Here is a 23,621-nt window from a genome sequence, read left to right as displayed (position 1 = left end):
ATAAAGTTTTTTTTTTTTTGAGCAAAAACCTAATATAGTATTAACTTCTGAATCATATCACAAATCTTTACAATATTTATGTGCTTTTCTTGAAATGGTAATTTATACATTTATAAATATACACATGCAAAAATGATCTAAATATTTAAACTATAGGATACTACATTTCTTAATTTAAGAATATTGTAATTATCTAAATCTTTTCATTAAATGTATTGATTGTTTTCAATAGATTTAATGAAAAAAAATTATTAAACTTTTTTGTATGTAAATAGTTTGATGAAATTAATTTTTCATATACCTTTAAACCTAGAAATTAGAGCTGGAGAAATTGTCTTGTAAAATTCCATTAACATTTCATGTCTAGTTGCTACAATAGCTTCTAAGCATTTGGCTGAAGCTCTCCGAACTTTCCAACTCATGTCATCATCATCACTATATTCATCTTCACTGTCACCTTCTTCATCTTCTCCTCCATCCATATCCATACTATCATCTGCTTCATCATCATAATTATAGTTAGGATCATAACAAAGATATTCAAGACAAATTTTTACTATTGTAGTAACTTGAGGAGATATTTCTTTAGGACATCGTCTAACAAAAGATTCAAATGCTTGAATACAATATTCTCTCAATTCATCATCTTCCACTTTACAATAGCCAACAACTAAAGGCATCACTCTTTCTAAATGTTCTCCAAATCGATGTCCTGCTTGTCGACTGAAATAAGTATATTGATTTAGAACATCCAAAAATAAAATTTCATTTGCATTAAAATTTTAAAACAAATTTCTATAAATATCATCTTAAAATAATAATTCACTAAATTTATCATTAAGTGTCACAAACTTCAATCATTAATAAGTTTTAAAATAAATTTTAAAAATTATATTTTTAATAGTTCTCATTATTGTAAAATTATTATTTTAGTATTTTATTTCAAAAATATAAAAAATTGTGTATATACATATACACACACACTTGCATTAAAATTGACGAGTGTCGAGTTATTTGGGTGACAACCTATGCAGACTCGACTGGTATATTATATATATATATATATACATATATACATACATATTCACACACACACATACATACATACATACAGACCATTTTGATTAATAAATGATTATTTTAATTTTTCATTGAATATATTAAATTCTAATTTTTATATGCTTGGCAATAATGTTTAAGACAACAATCTTGCAATGAGGCAGTTAAGTAAAATGTACCTTGTTCATTATACTATGTGCAAGTTAAGATCATGAAAAACATAAGATTAAATTTTATTGTAAATCTCATAAAATTTTATATCGTTCTAGTGATTGTATGCACTTGCACTCAAACACAATAGACTCTTAATAAGTCAAACTCCTTAACTCAAATTTTATTTTTATTATGGCAACTCCCATAGATTCAATGCATTATGTTTCTGTAAGATGAAGTAGTTTGAGAATACATTTCACTAATTCAAAATATGGAATGCCCCTATACAACATACAACAAATAAAAAAGATGGATGATGTCAAAGCTTTTTTCTAACTGTCTAAAATAGTTAATCCTTAAAGCTTATCAAAAACAAAAAAATTATGTTTTATTAATAACTCTGGTGCAAATTCAATGACTCCTCCCGTGTAAAAGCTATAACAATTCAATTTTTACTACCAAATACAATTTCTAGTTTGTAACCTTTAATCACAAAAATCACTCAAAACTTTAAATTACAATACAAAAACCTTATCATACAAAAGATGCTGCATGTTACTGAAGAAGAATTATATGTATTTGGAGTAAACTTGCTAGATGCAATGCAAGTGATTAAGAAAATTTGGAATTCCACAAAGCACCATTGTAAATTACTTTAGAAAATGGTAGTAGTTTCCATAAACCAAAAATTTCTCTCTAGTCCCATTCTGAGTTATTGAATACTTACTGTATATAATTTATAAAGAGAGAAAATATGATATCTTTTTGAATATCATATTCAAAAATATTTCATATAAATGAACAGAAAATTAATACAAAAAGAAATTTAAAACTTATACAGAGATAGCAACAAAATAATAGCACAAAAACTATTTTTATATTTACCTAATAGCACCAATACATTGAATATATGTTCGTGTAGTTGATGTAGAGTCATCTTTATCCATTTCTTCTAAAAGTTTATCAATCAATTTGTTAAAGAGTACTTGACTACAACTCATCACTAAATAGCCTATAATTAAAAAAAAAAAATAACATTATAGTAATATATAAAAATTATTAAACAATTACAGTCATTATAAAATTATTATAACTCATTCATGTTTTATTTTATCCATCTTACAATCAACAATTATTAGAATTTTAAGAAGTAATTTAATATTGTCATTCATTTTTTGCAAAATTATTTTATTGTGATATTCTTATATTTTATAAAAGAAATTTATAAATATCTCAATAAACTTTTCAAACACGTCAGGCATTTCATCTGTTAAAAATATAATTGAAATATTAACATACACAAGTGCTCCCCTACTTATGCATGGGTTTTGCTCCTGATATTTTGTTATAAGTTAAAAACTAACCTAGAAACTACATTTGTACACAGAATAACCATGTATTGTTAATGACTGATCCTTTGATGTACTTAATGGAATACATTATGCTTGTTTACCCACTTGTTACCGCTTAGTAGTGGGTGTTTCAAATGCGAGCTTTTTTCACCTAATACACTTAGTTTTATAATGTCAAGTTTAGTTTCCTTGGTAACAGAACCACACTTCTTGCATTTATCTCCATTGCTAGATTTACTATTATGTTTTGAATGTATTTTTGAAGCACCAATTGTAAAAGTTTATAAAAATTGCAAACAACAGGAAAAAATGTCATTACTCCATGTTACCAACTTTGATGTTACCTCATGAGTGATGATGATGAAATGTCAGAATTTGCATGAAAACGAAAAATGATGATATGCAATAGAAATAAATCCACATTAATTATTGGCTAAAGACTGACTTCAACATCATCTCATGACCAGCAAGAGTACTTCAGAATTTGCACAAAATTTAAATTTTAGATGTACAGTCAAATTGTTCATAAGTCTGAAAGTTTATAAGTTGAACATTCATAAATAAGGATCTCCTGTATATAACAGCATCAAAAAAGATTTAAAAATTACTTGATAATTAAAAAAAATTATTTAATTAACAATACTTAAAGTTTTGCTATTGCCATTCATATGAATTGCAAATCGACATATCAATAAATTACAATTAATAAAATTCTAATTTAAAACATAAAAAATAATAAATGAGTAAGTAACATAAGCAAAATCATTAATATATATGAATATAAATTCAAGATTAAAAATAAATATTTTTGAGTAAATGCATTCAATATTAGAAAATGTTAACATAACATATAATATAAACAAATTATTTTAGTGACAAAGTCTAACAAAAAAACTGATATAAAAAAAAAAAAGTGATAAGTTTTACTAAATTTTGACTATTCTAAGAAATGAATGGAAAATAATATAATTTTATAAGTCCTAATTAATTATATTGAACATTCCAATATTTAATATACTATATTGATTATTCTTATTATCAAGTTTTTAATTGATTAAAATATTTTTTCAATTAATTACAGATAACACCTGATATATGCAGTTAATTTGTTCCACAAATATACAGGGGCATTCTGTTAACCTGGCATTATCAGGACCAGTGTGGTGAAGGGTTATCAAATATGCCTCCTTATTGGATGATGAAATTTTTTTCTGTTTTTTTTTTTGATTCCCTGGACACAATTTTACATATCTTTGCACATATAACTGTATAAATCTGCTTTTTATAATTGTTCAACATGTCATTTCAATTTTTTCAGGCTATTCTTATCTTTCATTGACTTGAAACAAGAACACTCTATTCTTACTTTGTAGTTTTTACATTTATATGTAAATACAGACAAACTCTAATTAGCAAAGTACATGAACAGTAATACACTGTAGCTATTTTTATGATAGTTATTGATTCCAAGTGTGGTAAATATTTTTGCTTTTCATATCAAATCTGTGCAATGTCTTTGGAGATATCTCATACATGATTTTTCTAAAGACAACTGGTTTTATGTAGCATAGCATCATGTCATCTTGGTATTTGTCATCTCTAAAAGAACCCACACTCCTTTCCAAGAACTGCATGTTTTGAGTGCTTTTAGACAAAAATCTTAACTCTGGACTTACCTAGTGCACCAATAACCCCAAACAATGAGCTTGACATGCTGGCATATAAGATGCTGTATTAATGGAATTTCACTGCACCACTTATATCAAAGTTAACACTCAATTTGAAATAAATAATTTGTGAATTAGGAATGCATCTAAAAGAATCTAATTCATTAAGAATTAGGAATCTAATTCATTAAGAATGCATCTAAAATCATAATTTTTTACATTTATATTTGCTTAGGTAGAGAAAAAAACATGGAAAATAAAAAATCAAGTTAAAAAATACTTCATTTATTGATCAATTATTAGTTAATTAAAAATTTTAGACAAAGTAACATATAGTGTAAACAAAATCATGGTGAATAAAGATTGATTAGTGTGTTTAGACTAACTATTAAGAAAAAAAGTAAAAGTTTTAAAAATCAAGCAAAATATTTATCATGTGTTGCCTGCACAGTTGCTGCACCTTCTTTTTTACAGTTTTCTATAAAACCTGAAGAATTAAAACAAATATTTGCAGAAATTATACTAAATGAGAGAATAGAAATTAAAGTTTCTGAATACTAAAACACTAAGGTTCACATTTTTACTAACAGTAAGCAGGAGTGAAGAGAAGGAATCAGTTTACTGTTAGCTATGAGCTCTATAAAGCTGGCAACAATGAACTTCCCTCAGAACAGACCCACATCAAACTTGCATATATCAAGAATTGTTGTACACATGAATGAATATTCATTTGCAATGTAATTTTCAAAAATTTCTTTGTTGTTGTTATTTATTTTTAATGTAATAAAAAAAAATGGTAATTTGTCAAAAATACCTTAGAAATAAAACTTAAATTCTAATAAGTTTACATCAGTCTAAAATCTACTGAAATTATCATTATAATGAATAATAGTAAAAATCAATTTGAAAAAGTTTCCAATGGACAAGTTTAATAATGATCAATTTATATATCAAAAGAGTTATTAATAGCAATATACACTACTGGCCATTAAAATTGCTACACCAGGAAGGAATGCAAATAACAGAATGATATTTATTAGACAAAAACATTATAGAGGGAAGAACAAGTAACTGAATTTTTAGATAGATCTTGAGAAATCAATACCCAGAGCAGTCATTTCTGGCAGCAATAACAGCACTTATCCACCTGGGCATGGAGCCAAACAGAGATTGGATGGCATGTACGGGTACAGCAGCCATGCAGCTTCAACACTAGGCCACTAGTCATTGACCACAGTGACTGGTGAGTGGTGACGTGCCAGTCGCTTGGCAACCATTAATCAGACATTTTCAATTGGTGAGAGATCGAGAGAACATGCTGGCCAGGGCAACAGTCAAACATGTTCTGTATCAAGGAAGGTCAGGACAATATGGGCAACATATGGTTGTGCATTGTCCTGCTGAAACATAGCATTATGGAGGCCTTGAAGATAGGGCAGAACCACAGGCCTTAACACATCAGAAATGTAACGGCTGCTGTTCAAAGTGCTGGAAATATGAACAAGAGATGATTGAGACATGTATCCAATGGCACCCCATATCATCACTCCAGGTGACAGGCCAGTATGACAAAGTCAAATGCATGCTGGTAATGTGCATTCTCCACAATGCCGCCAAACACAGATGTGGCCATCATGGTGCTTTAATCAGAACCAGGATTCATCTGGAAAGATGACATGACGCCATTCCTGCGTCCAAGTTCGTCGCTGATCACACCATTGAAGGTGCTCCTACCTATGATGCAGTGTCATGAGTAGCTGAAGCCATGGTTGCTGTGCTGACAGTCCATGCTGCTGCAAATGTTGTCGAACTGTTCGTGCAGACACGTGTTATCTTGCAAACAACCCCATTTCTTGACTAAGGGTTCGTAATGTGGCTGTACAATCCATTAAGACCATGCAAATAAGATGTCTGTTTTCTTGGCTGTTAGTGATGGGGCCACTAAGATCCTGCATGGCGTTCCGTATGACTGTCCCAAACCCATCGATTCCACATTCTGCCGACAGTCATGGGATCATGACCAATGAGAGCAGCAATACTGCAATACGATAAATTGCAATCCTGGTAGGCTACGATCAAAGTCAGACACGTGCTGGTAGGCATTTTTCCTTCTTACACAAAGCATAACAACATTCTTACCAGAAAACCACGTTCAAATGCTATTTCTGTATGAGAAACCTGCTGTAAGGTGGTAGTGATACATTGTAGGTGTCACTATCACCACCTACCTTGCATGAATGCATTAAAAAGCTAATCATTTGCATATCACAGCATGTTCTGTCATGAAATTTCATGTATGTGGCATGCCGCCTTCCTGGTGTAGCAATTTTAATGGCCAGTAGTGTATAATGAAATTAAAACATTTTAATCAACCATTAAAAACAACATATTAAAGCAATAAAAACATTCATCAAATATATCTACTATATTTACTCAAATGTAAACTGCACTTTTTTCAGGTTTTAATATCTCTGAACATTGGTAGGCATTTTAGATTTTGTATAATACATGATAATTAGCAATCTGTAATGCCATGTGTGATATTTCTATCACATTATTTTAATGATTTTATTAGAGCAATATTCATAATAGCAAATATTTAGGAGAACAACTTAGCTCAATCTTTCTTTCCTTTAAACCATTTCTGCCCTTTAGATACTAAGAAAGCCTCTTTCAGCAAGCCCATTATGGGTTCAGCAAGCCAGGTTGTAGGGATGGGGCCCGACATATCCAGATGGACCACGAAAATTCCTGGGGATTTTTTGACCCATCTGAATTTGATCCCAGGTTCCCAGAGTGGTAGGCTCCTTCTTGACAGTTTGGCCATCTGGCTGTCTGCTCAATCTCATTAGTCTATTACAGTAATGTTGTTAAGTATATTGATGAAAATCTTAAAAAAATGTTGAGCAGCACTCTTTCAAAAAATATTGCATTTCCAATTCTTTAAATGGCACTAAGAATGATTCTGCGTGGAAAGTTTTGAGCATCAAATTCAGTGTTGATTTAGAAAATCCTAACACAAAGTGAAGAGGTTTCTGACTTCCATATTACTTATGACAATGATAAATTTATTTCACAGTAAAGTAAATTATATATCTCAAATTGCTATTTAAAGAAAATAAATAAATTCATGAACGCGCATTTAGAAATTAAGGTCTTAGATTTGATAGCATCTTATATTAAGTAAATATAGTGTGTGTATAAACACACACACACATATACACACTATATATATACATATATATATGTTAGTCGCAGAACACTTATTAGTTTGGTATGTTTTATAATATATATATTACAAAACATACCAAACTAATAAGTATTCTGCAACTAATATAAACTTTTCAATAAAATTTCAAAATTTGAATAAATAATATGAAATATTTAACTAGTGTTTGTATAATTTTGTTTTCTATGATAGTTATACCAACCTATAGCAGTTATGGAGCGTTTTCGTACAGCCAATCTTGGACTAGCTAACTGAGGCAACAAGGCGTCCTTAATAAGAGGATGAAAATTGACTAATAAACCTATAATAAAATTAAAGCATTTAGCATTGTATTTTAAGAGTTTAAATCTTAATTTTGAATTCATAAAAAAATTAACTGACTAAATAATGCAGTAAGTAATAATACTTTTTAAATATTTATCAAACATTAAAATTAAACTTAGATTGCCAGAAAAATGTTTCAAAAATTTACCTCCAAATCTACAAAGAAGATCACCAAGAATATCAAGAGCTTCTAACTGTACAGAAACATCTTCTTGCTGTAACATATGATTATAATATATAATTTTCTTTCTTAAGTCACAAATAATAAAATTAATAAACTAATTTAAGTACACATGAAAATATGAAGGTTATTCTAGAAGTAAAGAATGTTTGCTTTTCTAGATATTTTATTTAAGATAATGAAACAAAACTTATTTTACAACACATATGATAACTTAGCTATTTTTCTACGTATTCGCCATACAAATTTAAATGTTTGTCTTAGCATATCACCAGCTTTTCTATGCCATCTGCACACACAGTTACCGCCAAGTTCTTGAACAAGTCATCAATAGCCTCTTTTAGTTCGTTGTCACTTTCATAGTGCCAGCCAAAAAAATCCTTCAATTTTGGGAAAAGGTGGTAATCACTTGGAGCCAAATCTAGGCTATAAGGAGGATGTTCAAAAACTTCCCACTTAAACTGCTGAAGCAAGTTCTTCGTCAACGCAGCAGCATACAGATGTGTGTTATCCTTAAAGAAGCACAATGCTTCTGGACAACAATCCCTGCCATTTGTTTTGAATGGCGTGGCATAGTCAGAGAAAATTTACAGACAGATAACCAAGGTTTATCTGTCCATAAATTTTGATAGGGCGGACTTTTTTTGAATTCAAAAAGCATATTACACTACGAACCTCACACTTGGCAAAATATTTAATTTTGTCACACATTTCAAAGTCACACTATAAACAGTAAACAATCGTTGTGGCTCACTGTTAGCATCAGACTGACGTGAAAAAATGAGAAGGTCCATGACGCAGCAGTGGGGTGGGGAAAGAACTGTGCAGCTCATCAGATCAAAACGTTCTTTTCTCGTAATAGAATGACTCTCGTGATATTATGCACAACTAAAAATAAGTTTGAATATAGTATTACACCTGTAGATGACCTATAGAATTTAGGTTAAAAATGTTTGTAAAGCTATATAAATATTTCTCAGCAAGCATAAGGCGATTACAAAACTTTGTTAACTATTTAAGAACACACATTAAAAAACTCCTTGCTTGTATTATATAATTACAAAAATTACCTAGTTACTTATGACTAATGACTTATTACACACCCAACCTAATTAACTTATCCTAAAATGCATTTCAGCCTTACTGGCCCTTACCAATTGGGTGACAGAAAACAGTCTATGGTGACAATTGCCAACATTAAAATATATGTTAATAGTATGCACATAATAGTGTATGTTAATAAATGCATTTTGGGATAAGTTAATTAAATACACTAGGTGTGTAATAAGCTTGTTCATTAGTCATAAGTAACTAAGTAGTTTTTGTAATTTAAGAACATGTTTAAAAGTTCATAATAAAATTATTTATAAACTAGCAGATAAAGCCTGGCATTGCCCAGAAAAAATAAGAACAAACATTAAGGTTAGCTAATTTTGTACAGTAAGACTCCACATAATGCAGGGGATACATTCCTAGACAACAAAGCACTAAATGAAACAGCATTGAACAAGATCATTTTAACACAGCGTAAATAGGGAAAGGGAAACACACAATCAAAAATAAACAGATTTTACTTTAATTTTAAGTTATTTTTATATTCATTTGCATAATAATATATGTTAAATATATGCACACAGAAATGTAAAGTTCATTTTTTGTGATGAAGGCCCTAGCTTTTTTCTGAAATTCTTGTCTTTTGTGATAAAGTCGTGTAGTTTCATTTGTTGCTTTTTTTTTCTTTCCTTAAGTAAATGTCAGTAGCAGAAGGTCGCATCCAAAACACTTCGTTTTGCTTTTGCACTTTTTTCAAAATCCAGATCATTCACTACAATTTGATCAACGATTTCGATTATCGTTATCAAACTTTACTAAGGAAATCCGTATAAAAATTCTAAAGTTCTTCATTTTCAGAATCACATTTTCCAGTTCTACATGAATTTCTTGAAGGTCATTGTTGGTAAGGCTCTCACCAGAAACCTGCAGCAACTCCTCAATATCTTGTTCATCTACATCTCCTAGTCCTGCTGTATTGATTAGGTTGACCAAATTGTCAACCTAACGATACGGTGATAGGCTCCTCTCATTGAGAATTCTTGAATACCTTCAGCCATAACATCTACATTTTGTTCATACATTTATCAGTTAATTCTTGCCAAGCAAAGTTGATATTGCCTATGGTATCCATGATGTTACATTTTTTCCAAAATAGCACCAAACAAACATAGATTCAAGGAAAGTACAGTGCTACAAACAGCCACCTTTTGTTAATTGGTTCATGTTTGGGAATAATTGTATTATATACGAATCAATGAAATGTCATAATAATTTGAATCAGTTTAAATTTTGCACTGTACTTCTTTTAGGCTTAAATCATAGCACTGTACTTTTTTTTAGGCTTTGAGCAGACCACGTTATATTGAATCAGCATTAAGCAGGGTCTTACTGTACTTCTAACTCTTCTATTGCATTATATTATATCAGTTGGTTTATATGTTTATATAACTACAAAGATTATCTTACATAGCCAATCTTACCCATTTTCACCGAGTGCAAGAATTAGACCCCTCTCTTCTGAGGCTAATTAGAGAATTTTTAGATGGGTCTAAAAATATGTTTGATTTCTTGCAAAAACACAAAAAACTGCATCTAAAATAGTACAGAAGCAGAGTTCTTCAGAAATCCTCAACCCTCTCCCCGTGGAAGATTTCAAAAAAATCCTTTCTTAGTGTACATTCTCGTGACTTACCCTAACTGTGTACTGAATTTCAACTTTCAACTTCTAACCATTTGAACTCTGCTTATTATTATCATTATCAACCCATCTTGATAACAAGATAAAAAAATTAACAAAAAAATAAATAAGATAAAATATAGAATAAAAAGTATTAAAACAAAATTAATTAGTATATAGAATGAAATAAAATATTGAAAAAAATAACACCCAACAGAAATCAACTATTGTATAGATGACTATGTATTTTATTTATTTATTTATTTATCTTTTAACAGTTACCTGCTAATAGCATGACAATGATTTGTTAAAGTTAGTCTACAAAGTAGGATACTAAATAACTTGAAACATGGAACATTTCTAAACAAAGATAATGTATGCATTCTTATAAGTAAATTACAACCCTGTGCAATTGGTTGATAGATTGAACAGTTTTAATAACAGTAATTCAAATTGGGTCAAAAAATGACAATTTATGCATCAAATAAACCCAAATAGAAAATACAGACTCAAGAAATTAAGTAATAAAATACTACATTTTTAACTTTATGTTGTTATAATTATATTATTCTGAAACAGATTATCTATCTTGTTTTGCTATTAAAAATTCCTACCTTTAAGAACAAGAATTTAATTATATTGTTAATTAGCATCCATGTAAAACTTACTTTTGATATTGCACTACTTAGACATCCTGTTATTTTCTTACAAATGCTTGCTACTAAACTTGTGGAAGATGGTGGAAGTTCACTAATAACAGTCTTCAAACCTAAAATTATTTTGAAAATAAATATATTATATGTTTTTATGACATAACTACTAAGTAAAATATATATATATATATATATATATATAGAAAACTACAACTTTACAGATACAGTGACACTTCTCTTTGTGAACATTTCTGAAAAATTGTCACCTCTCAATAATGGTCATTAAATTGTATCCTACAAGATTTATATTGAAAGACGATACATTCATAAATATATGGTCTCTTAATAGCAGACTTTCTGATTAGTGGGTGGACACTTTATATCTTAATATAATGGACAGTTACTAATTTGGTATTATTTAATTTATTATACTAAAAACTAGAGTCCTGTTCATTCTGTCTAGAAAGAATAATATTCCAATCAAATAAACAGACCTTAGTCAAAACCCAAAGTATTTAAAAACAAAACTTGTAGCTTTAATAGTTTTGTTAACACTTCAATAAAATTAGAAACAGCAAAGTAGCAACAGAAGAAATGGGCAAGGCACTGATGAAGAAACTAAGAATTTATTGGAGATCAGAAAGAAAGTATGTTTTCTATAATTTAGCCATCAGAAATTGTAGAACATGTTTGGCTTGTCATTTACATTGCATTGTCAAAGCTTTGTATTTCATTTCCATGCATTACAGGTTTTTTTATTTCAAAAATATTTCCTGACCAATCTACTTACATACAAAAAATAAAATACAGTCAAACTTGTCATTAATGGAAGATTTTGTCAATCTCTTGAATTTTCTGCAAAAATTAATGTAAATTAACCTGTATACAGCAGAATCTGCCCAAGAAACGGAAAGGCAAATCAAACTGTATAACAAAAAAAATCGGTTCCTCTTTCTTGCCCAGTGGAAAATTTTTATTGTATTTTTAACAGCTGTCAACAAATATGTGACTTAATCAAAGCAATTTATTGTTTGTTACCAAAAGTAGTACTTACTTTAATTTTAAAAAATATTTAATTTTTTAAAAATTTAAACAAATTAAAAAGTGCATGGACATTTAAAGAATAGCAGAGCAACTTACAAATAAAAGTGAATGCTGTTAGTTTTAAGTACTTCTATTTTATAATGTATTAGTATTATTATTATTATTATTATTATTATTAAAAAAAATTATCTTTATACAAAATATCAATAGTTAAATTTTTAAATGTAAGTTTTCAGGTTAAGCAATAATTATAATAGTTATAAAAAACTAACCTATACTTGAAATATCTCTTAACTGTTCTTTGTCTGATACCATATTATTACATAAAGTATCTACTATGGTTTCAACTTGATATTCTTTAACTTTATTTACCAAAGGTCCTAAACTGAAATAGAAAAATAATTTAATTAAATAAATATGATAGCAACTAAGAAAGATGCTATTAATTACATTAGTCATTTAAATATCAATTATAAAATTTTCTAATTTGAAAATTATAGAATTTAGTAACTAAAATTTAGACACAACTAATTCTTATAAAATAAAAATGATTATAATTTAAAAAAAAATATAACCTTTTATAAGAAAAGAATCTGGTCCAAAATTACCTGACAAAAAAATCTGAAAAACTATATTCTTGATTTTTCAATAAATATTACAAAGTAATACTTATTCACAAAACACATCTATTACATCAGTGTAAATCAGAAATGTATAAAATGAAACACATATTTCAAAAATTACATCAAATAACATTTCATTTATTTAAACTAAATTAAAATATTTCTCATAACTAATAACATAATTTGAATAAAAATAAAATTATTATAAAAACTAAATAGTTCCTCACCATTTCACTGCAAGATTCTGTACTTCACCATTTTTATCTTCTAGTAATTTTAACAACATTCTCACAACTTTCCTTTCACTATCATCATCTAATTTTATTGAATCCTTTTGTAACTCAGCCATTAAATCATTTGTAGCCATAAAACGAAAATCTTTATCACTGGAAGTCATCTATTAACACACAAAAACAATTCAAATATAAAATAAAATGTAAAAGTTTTACAAAATTCATGTGTTATTATGCTTATGAAAATATTATGCAAATAAATCTTATTTTTATGCTTTACAATCACAAAATATGTTAGCATATAATTTGGATATATTATAGAAATTAAAAACTAATTCATAACATAACACTTTAATAATCGAATAATCATATTATAAATATAAACATGTATTAACTTGATTGCTAGATTAAAGCCAAATTATTAAAATATAGTTCTATATTAATTTAATTATAGTTATTAAATTCATCAAGGGGATTATTATAGCCTGATGTAATCCAGTAATTATTTGGCATTATTAATCATTGTAACATTAACATAAACTAACCAAAAGCAAAAAAGACTTTATTTTAAATGATAATAATGACTGCACACTAAAATTAAATATACACCTGAAGACCCATAAACCAGGGGAAAAAATACGACCAATAGTCGGCTTCAAATACGCAACTTTGTACAATTTAGAAAAATTCCTAAAACAGCAACTACGATCTATTCAAAACTCCATGTTCGCCATAATGAATACAGACGAACTTCTTAATGATATCAGAGAAATCAAAACAGAGAAAAATCTAAAATTGCCAGTCTAGATATTACGGATAACATGGGAGATAATAGAACAAAAACTACGGGAACTTAATATAGAACCAGAAATAATAAATTTAATAGAATTCACTTAAAAGAATAACTATTTCGAATATGATGGTAACTATTACACACAAGAAGAAGGTATAAGTATGGGATCGGTCATTGGCCCAAAACTCGCAGAAATCATAATGATAGACATAGACAATAAAATAAACGAAATATAAGGAATAAGGTTTTACAAACGTTATGTAGATGATATTATAATTATATACGATACCTCCACAAACGACACATACGATACAATAGAAGAGATAAACACGCTTATAAACAATATACAAGATAATATCAAGTTCAAAATTAAAGAGGAAGACAGTATGCATAATGATCTAAATTGTCTAGACATTATGATCAAAAGAAATACAGATAACCTTGAATTTGAACCCTTCAAAAAATGTTGCACTATTACAAAAACTATTAACTATAATTCTCAAATACCGTTATATATTAAACAAAATGTCTTAAATGTCAATATGGAGTACAGGAAAATTAAAAATAGAACCAGCAACTCTATAAATATACAAAAGCATTTAAATAACTTAAGGAAGAAATTCATTCTAGAAGGATATCCAAGTCGACTTATAAATACATGGGAAAAAGAAATAGAAGAAATAATATCCAACAAAAAACAGATCAGTAAAGTAAAAAACCCTGATATAAAATATACAAGTTTTCCATACATAAAAGGATTATACGAAGAAATAAGTAATGAAATGAAGAAAATAAATATAAAATTAGCACAAACATACAAAAAACTAAAATTTCGAATAACAAGTAAAAGAAATGAAGAAAAATCAAAAGAAAATATAGAAGAAATAAAAAACGTAGTCTACCAAATTCCATGCACTTGCGAAACTCAAAATACTTATATCAGTGAAACAAAACAAAAATTAAAAATATGTATTAAAGAACACGTAGCAGATATGAAATACCATCGAATGCAATCAGTTTTTCATGATCACTGCCTTATAAATAATTGCAACATTGACAAAAACAACATAAAAATTCTATTTAAAGAAAAAGACACGTATAATAGAAAATCCAAAGAAAGCTTAGCAATAATAAACTCAAAAAATTGCATAAACAAAAATCTAAGTATAAATATAAATAAAAACTGGTTGAATATATTATAGTTTAATTTTTCTATCAAAATACCACCAGAGGGCTTTGATTCATCTCAAAACCATTCTACATGATTATGCAAATGTTGAGTATAACGAACAATAAGAAATATCATCTCATTCCGCAATATCCAATTATACCAAACAGTTGAGAAGAAATTTACCCAAAAGAACTTTATAGTGAACTGAACGAGCCTAGAAAATACACATTCATTGTCTCTGATAAGAGAATAGAATACAACCAACTATATAAAAGAATTTTATAATGGTTCTATAACCACCTTATTCTTCAAGTTTGTGATGTACAGACTTAAGCATGTACAAGTGCCCATATCGGGGGGGGGGGCAAAAACTGTTGATTGATGAGGGGCAAAAGCCCAAAATGTGTAAAATTAGTTACTGTATCAACTAAATAAAGGTGGAGTCAAAAGCCAAGTGATTGAGTTAATAACACGATCTTGTGTTTAACAATTCGAATAAGTATTTTGCTTAATGTTTAAGACAAACATTAAACTAAACAAACGTATAAAAGACATCATCAAAAATAATACTCTCATTGACAAAAAAGTGATACACCAAGAAGCATTGCAATCAGATAAAACTTTATTAGTGTGAATATAATGGCAACAGTAATAAATTATTACAATATCATAGCAAAGGAATATCAGTACAATTCAAAAAAATCTTTAGTACTTTGAAGAAGAATAGAAGAAATCTATTTCTCCCAAATATATGCAGTGATGTAGTCAGGTATGGAGGCATACAGGCACTGTATGTTATCCTGCAATGAATGTGAGCAAACCAATCTGACTGATGCTATAATCAGACCAACTGGTGGCAAAAGCTTTCACATTGAATATGCTTATGTTGGTGGCCAATTTTTTATGATCAACCAGAATGAGTGTTAGGAATTGAAATACCAGCCAACTGTTTTAAGTTTTTCTAATTTTTGAAAATATCCTCGTAATCTTCCCGATTAAAATTTGTGAATATGATCTTACTTACAAACATGTACAATTAATAATTAATAACCTAGTGCTTCATTATGTGTTTCAACAATTATTTCCTTAAAAATACAAATGTTTTGGCTTCTTGAGATATATGAATAGAAAAAATTTGAATGAGTTTCCAAAAGTCCAATGAAATTTTAATACAACTAATGGCATTGGAGTATTCTATACACTTGAAAATTTAAAATTAGCCAAAGTCCAACAAAATTCAAATATAAATCCAATGATTCATACAGGTTTAAAATAGCTTAAAAAAATTTCATATAAATTTTAAAACTGGATTGAATGACAAATGTTATATAAACTGAATATATTCTATAATTAAAATAGCCAAAGATATAAACTGTAAAATAACCTATTATTTTCAAAACTTAATGAATGGAAAAGATACAATAAGCAAGTTAGTGTATTACTGTAGTATATAAAATTCCAATAACTGACACATAGTGCAATTAAGGCTCTAGGTGAAGATGGGAGTTTGGCCAATGCGCATTGTTGCACATTAGGAAATCAACTAGGTGATTGAGAAAGATGAGAGTGAAGAAAATTTTGTTAATTGTGTATGCTGGGTGTTATAGTATCTGTAAACAAATCAAACGTATGATTTGTTTACAGATAAAGAAACATTCTGTAAAAGATACACAGCAATGCCTGCAAATTTAAATCACATAGCTCATTGAATTTTGCAAAAGTTCAAAAAGTCCAGTAATCTGATACCACTCTGGTCCCATATATGCTAGATTAACAAACTTATACTATAATTAACTTTTTGAATGCTAGCTTCTCCAAACTGAATAATCCAATAATGGTTGTTTTAAAAATAAAAAAATCATTAAGTTTTATATTTTTTTTAAATATTAGACAATTAAAAAATACATATCAAAACATAATAAAATAAAGTAATAATGAACAAAAAAATACAAAAGAATTAAAACATGAAATAGATTCTTGGCATTGTGAGTAAAAAGACTGAGATTTTATAATTTTATTTTTATGAGTAAAAAGTAAATTCATTAAATGTATAGTACAAAATAACAATTATATATAAGCAATATTAATTTATATAATCAATGTAATCATTCAGGCAATAAATCATAGCTGAACAAATAATAAAAACAAAGATTTTAAATGTGTTTAATGTGTGATACAGGAATAACACTAGAAACAATAAATTTCAGTTCCACAGGAAATTGATAAAGTTGTTATCATATTTATAAAAATAAGAAAACAATAAGAATTTAAAATTGAAGCTATATACTGTTAAGACAAATTAAATTTGTCATGATTTAAATAAATATCATTGTAGAAATATTTAAAACTCATTGCCTAAGCTTTTGAAACACTTATTATTCATAATGCTGAATAAGTTTTCAAAATATAAGTTTGTTGTCATACTCTCACATATATTTTTTGCATGATTGTAATTTCATTTATTTTTTCTGAGAAGATATCTAGATTGCAATTTATTTTACATTTTTTAAACTAAATATATATATATATATATAAAGTGATAACTACAAAATCAAAATTCAGATAATAAAATAAATTTATCCAATTCAGTATGGATTCTTAAATTTGATTTTGTACATACAGAACTATTGCTTAAGTATCAATTTCCCTTGAAAATTTTCTTTTTTTCAATAGATTAATTGATTTAACTTCACAGTTAGTTTAACCGTAGTTATTTCGTCTGTACCGCATTTCATCAGAGACAAAGACTATTGGGTTTTATTCACATCATTCTTTATTTCACTATGCATTTCGGGTGCAATCTTTTCCGTTTATTTTGCACCCCTCATCAGGTGTTACATTTCTACAATTGGTAGAGAATACATTTGTCATTTGTTACATTAATTATTGTAGATGGGTTTCTTAATATATATAAGTTATAAAAGATTATTACAGTTTTTTTGGACTAGTCATAAAGAGTTATTACAATTATTATAATTATTACATTATTTAGATTGATTTAACACAAATTATTGTAAGGGATTATTTCAAATTTTATTATTGTTAGTATTATTCGGTACTAACCTTTTTTAAGACCATTCCGTTATGAGGTGTTTATGTCACCGTCCCCCGAGGCATTTCTAACTGTCCTTCGTTTAGTTTATTTGCGTTTCTTAAGCCCCTCCCCATTTCCTCCCACACTTCGTCTACCTCCATGCCGTTGTTTAGATTTATTGTGTTGCTTTTATTGACTATTGTAAAGTGTTCTTTGAATTTTCGTAAATAGTTGTCCTTCTCTCTGTGGATTATTTTTACACTTTTTTTATCGATTGTGCATCCGAATTTGCTGCAGTGATCGGTCCATGGTGATTGGTTATATTTGAGTCTGATTGCTGCTTCATGTTCTTTAATTCTGGTCTTTAGTTGCCTTCCTGTTTCTCCTATGTATATTGCTGGTTTTTTGCATGTACATTTTATTTCATACACCACTCCTGTTTCGTCTAGTTTGTTTTCATTTTTGATTTCGTTGATGTTGATGCTGTTTTTAATTTTATTTTTTAGTTTGGCTGCTATTATAATACCATTTTTTCTGAAGACTTTTCTGTATTTTCATATGTGTCTTTAATATAGGGGAAAGACGTATGTGTAATATTCTCATTGTTATTTTTGACGTTGAATTTGTTTTTAATAAATTCAGTTGTCCATTTTTTTAATAATCTGTTTGGGTAATCGTTTAGAATAAAAGTATTTATTTATTAAAATTCAAAGAACACTTTACAATAGTCAATAAAAGCAACACAATAAATCTAAACAACGGCATGGAGGTAGACGAAGTGTGGGAGGAAATGGGGAGGGGCTTAAGAAACGCAAATAAACTAAACGAAGGACAGTTAGAAATGCCTCGGGGGACGGTGACATAAACACCTCATAACGGAATGGTCTTAAAAAAGGTTAGTACCGAATAATACTAACAATAATAAAATTTGAAATAATCCCTTACAATAATTTGTGTTAAATCAATCTAAATAATGTAATAATTATAATAATTGTAATAACTCTTTATGCCTAGTCCAAAAAAACTGTAATAATCTTTTATAACTTATATATATTAAGAAACCCATCTACAATAATTAATGTAACAAATGTATTCTCTACCAATTGTAGAAATGTAACACCTGATGAGGGGCGCAAAATAAACGGAAAAGATTGCACCCGAAATGCATAGTGAAATAAAGAATGATGTGAATAAAACCCAATAGTCTTTGTCTCTGATGAAATGCGGTACAGACGAAATAACTACGGTTAAACTAACTGTGAAGTTAAATCAATTAATCTATTGAAAAAAAGAAAATTTTCAAGGGAAATTGATACTTAAGCAATATATACAAAAAACCGCACCATTAACGTCTAATACTTATACAGAACTATCATGGAAAGGAAAACAAATATCAGTAAACCTGATTTACTTTTCATTTCAAAATAAAATATTTAAAAAGTATTGAGCTTTTGAAACAGTCAAAAACAATGAAAACATTCAGTGTTTCTTAATAAGTAAAAAATTCAATAACAAGTATTTTCAGTTCAGTCAAAATTATAATATATAATGTTATCTTTAATAATGAATTAAAATCTTTCAAAAAATTGTCATTTTATTCAATTTAATAAATGCACTGTTGTTAGATAGCAGAAAATAACTACAATGTACTCTCAATTATCTGTGTACTGATTATTCATGCATGCTTATGTCTTATGTATCAATAAAAATTTATCTCAAGAATACAAATATATAGTAAACATTCTAATTACAAACTTTCTAGGGACCAAAATTTAAGCAGCTTCATTATTAATTAGATAGATTTCACAACTTCAGTTGGCAGATTTCCAGAAATACTCTATTTTCAAGCTGGGTGAGGAAAGTGGACTGAATGTACATTGTTAAGCATTGTTTTTAAGCTATTGTTTGTCATTTTTTCCTTTATGATGGTGCTAAACTGTATTGAATTTATTTTATTAGTGATCTACTGCCTTCTACAAGTTCATATAATAAACAATTTAGAAGAAAATTTTGAAAGTTATTCTAAAAATAAAATAAATTATCATCATACACACATTTACTTAATATTACATACACCTAATTTCTCTAAATTAATTAATACATATGATTATGTCCAAGACTTCTCACCCATGGTTGGACTATACATATCTTTACAGTTACAAATTACAGTTTTATTCAGTTTTTGAGAAATATTTTTCAATACTGTGAATCCGAGACCTCACCCTTTGGACCAGAAACCAGCTGTCAAACGAAAGCCAATAAACTGGTGACTTATTTTCGTAAACAGAACCGGGGCTGCAAAGAAACTGGGTGCAATATGATTTATTTGTCACATTCCCAATCACAGATCATGAGGGAGAGCATGAGATTGACCATTGAAGAAATTTCAGCAGTAACCTTATACAGAGTTTAAAGGGAAAATGCAGGTGCTTCTTTGGAGGGGGAGGCAACTGAGACTATATGAACCCAGCTGTCTTCTCTGAGACAGGAAAAAACATATTTTGGCCAAAATTTACAGGACAGTCATGCGGAGAAGAGCATGACCAAACCCCAAGGGTGAGCAGTCTAGGCGGGGGTGTATGGCCCGAATCATAACCTTAGCAACAGTTCAGGGAGTTAGGGGGAGAACACTTTTGGACCAACAAAAATGCTGGATTTTGGGCGAAGATGATATAAAACCCAAAATTCCGAGGACATGGGCAGGTTGGGAACGAGATCATCGAAACCTGGGACCTATGTCAAAACCCTTCTGAAGAACAAGAGATGCCCAGGGATTTCTGAACTTGGATAGCAAAAAGGGACTCAACTTCCCATGCCAACAATTTCTCTGCCCTGAGATCTCCAGCATCTGGATTTTCTCCCAGAACTTTGCAAACAAGATTTGGCAACAAACATTCTCTGATTGGTGTGTAAACTCTTCGTCATCTTCTGAGCTTCTGCAACTGGACAGTGTAATACATCTGTTGTAAGCATGTCTTTTATCTTAATAAACATGGTTAATTTTGCTACTCTGGTTTCCATGTGAGTCTGTCCAACAACCACTACCCCCATAAGAACAAACCAATCTCGTGTCATCCTGGCAGATCACGAGAAAAGCAAGGGTCACTGTGCCTCTCACCTAAGACAGGCTGTTGTCAGAGACAATACTTTACACTGGTGTCACATTCCTTACAATACTCATTTGCTACATTTGATTTGCAATTATGGCAAACATGGCATAGCATAGCCTGTGCCAAAAAACACCAACCAACCAATCGATTTGCAAGTTTCTTTGTAGCAGCACAGTCAATTTCCATAAATAATTTCATGTTGTAACATGCATCTTCCAAAGTCAAAAAGAGTGCCTCCAGAGTTTGAAATGTGGGATTCACTCTTTGGTCTCATTTCTTCTTCATCCTTTACTTCAGTAATGGACTTCTGTGATTCTGTACAAGCATTTTCTGTCTCTATTTCTATTAAAATCAAATGTTTATAAATTTCCACAAAATTTTTGAAGAAAACTCCTTCAAGCTGTAGAACACTGAGTATGGCCTTCAAATTTCTCTTTTCTCCATTGATATTTTCACTGATAAGAACATCCACTTCTGTCGAAAAAACTGTTTTCTATAAGCAGTTTGAAATGACATTGACAGGCATTTTGTCCCAACAGACAGTGAATTTCTATATAGCTTGCAACACATTCCATATCAGTGCTGCTATATTAACTTCTGTGACCATATGTTGCAACAGATATTAAACTGAATCATGCTGATACATATGCTTTAGCCAAAAAATGATGTCCTGACTTAGGATGTGGCTTGCTTGTGCAGTACAGAGAAAAAAACCACCATCTTCACATTCTTTAAAAGATAATCCTTCTAATTTATGGACTGGGCATGAATCAATAAACAGGATAATCTTGCAATTGTGAAAGCCCATTGTTGAATCCAGACTTTTAAGCCACTTTTGGAAAATTGCAGTAGTCATCCAAGCATTGGAACTGTGCCTGTAGATGCATGGTAATTGCTTCACAGTCTTGAAACATGTTTCTCTGAATTTTCCAATAATGAGAGGTTTCAGTTTTCCTGATCCATCCAAGCTAGTGCAGAAAGTCCTTTCCTTGCTTTTCTTATTGCCATGATATGTCTGTCCTTTGTAGAATAATGTTTCATCAGAAAGAATGGTAAAAAAACAGTCCTGTTTCATCTGCATTAAAAATGTCTTTCTTCTCATAACCACCAGTCAACAATGTAATCTTTTGCTTCCAATCAACAACAGTGTTGGGAACAGATTCCTCCTTACCACGTTTTTACGGAGGAGAGATTCCATCTCTTTTTGAAATGGAATCTCTTTTTTTTTAGCCACCCATCAGATGTATTGGAATGAAAGTCTTCTCCTATGCTTTTTCTTGTAACGTAACACCATTTACTGAAAGGAATTCCTAGCCATAATTAGCCAGTCAAAAATCTTAGCATCCACATAATCATTTGCACTTGGTTAACCTGGTCCATTTTCTGATCTGGAAAAAGTATATTTTTTCCAATTTTCACACAACCAGCAATGATTGTTGATAAGCTCAATTTGGAAATGCCAGATTTCTGGACTAAGTCTCTTTTCTTCTAATTCTCATCAACAGCTTTCTGAATTTCTAATTTCTTTGTAACATAAAGATGCTTATGCTGATTTCTGGTACTGCTGCCATTGCACTACAAAACAGTGTAATTTACAGTTAAATTACCTTATTTTATACAGAGTACAATGCAGAATTATGTATTACAATATACAGTAGAGAGTCGCAAATCGGAATCAATTGGGGACTGGGGGTGTTCAGATTAGTCATTTGTTCCCATTACCGACTTTGTACGAAAAAATATATTAACCTGTCTGATGTCCAAATTTTTCTCCGTTGCGTATCGCTTCGTGTTGAATTTTTCTCCATTGCGTGTCGCTTCATGTTGAATTTTCGTCGATTTTAAGCCTAATGAAAATTTTTATAATAATAATCGAGGCTATCGTATCGTTAAAAATTATTTCTGCATTTTGTACAAACAAAATAAATATATTGAAGAATATAAAAACACAAAAATTATACTTTAGAAGTAAATCTAGTATCAAAAACGTTCGATTCAGCACAACACAGTCCGACTGAAAATCGTTCCGATTAACGACTCTCTACTGTACTAACCTAAATGAATGCACCTATAGGAAAAACTGTTACAACTGAGATGACTAACCGTATGACAAATTTTCAGAAGGCAAGATTCATAGGAAGTTTGCCACATCAGTGACAGAAGGCCAAAATGCAGAGAATATAGAGATGTCAAGACATTAGAGAGATCATTTTAGAGTAAATGACAGTTAAAAATGATTAAAAAACCATTATATGTTGTCTTCT

At 29.4% G+C, this 23,621-nt stretch overlaps 1 protein-coding gene across 1 annotated transcript in view; it reads right to left on the bottom strand.

Annotated features, from left to right (window-relative positions):
- Cand1 (Cullin-associated and neddylation-dissociated 1) overlaps positions 1-23,621 on the bottom strand; it is a 90,163-nt gene that overhangs the window by 50,922 nt on the left and 15,620 nt on the right. The window contains exons 2-8 of the mRNA XM_067273668.1: positions 13,244-13,413; positions 12,666-12,778; positions 11,365-11,465; positions 7,933-7,999; positions 7,663-7,761; positions 2,098-2,224; positions 302-723 (exon numbers count right to left, since the gene is read on the bottom strand). Of these exons, the coding sequence (XP_067129769.1) occupies positions 302-723; positions 2,098-2,224; positions 7,663-7,761; positions 7,933-7,999; positions 11,365-11,465; positions 12,666-12,778; positions 13,244-13,413 (1,099 nt within the window). The remainder of the gene's footprint in view (positions 1-301; positions 724-2,097; positions 2,225-7,662; positions 7,762-7,932; positions 8,000-11,364; positions 11,466-12,665; positions 12,779-13,243; positions 13,414-23,621) is intronic.

The sequence above is a fragment of the Centruroides vittatus genome, unplaced genomic scaffold (genome assembly GCF_030686945.1).
Source record: "Centruroides vittatus isolate TY-2023 unplaced genomic scaffold, ASM3068694v2 contig_484, whole genome shotgun sequence".
NCBI lineage: Eukaryota > Metazoa > Arthropoda > Arachnida > Scorpiones > Buthidae > Centruroides > Centruroides vittatus.
Note: the sequence above shows the minus strand (reverse complement) of the source record. Positions and strands in the feature narration are given on the sequence as shown.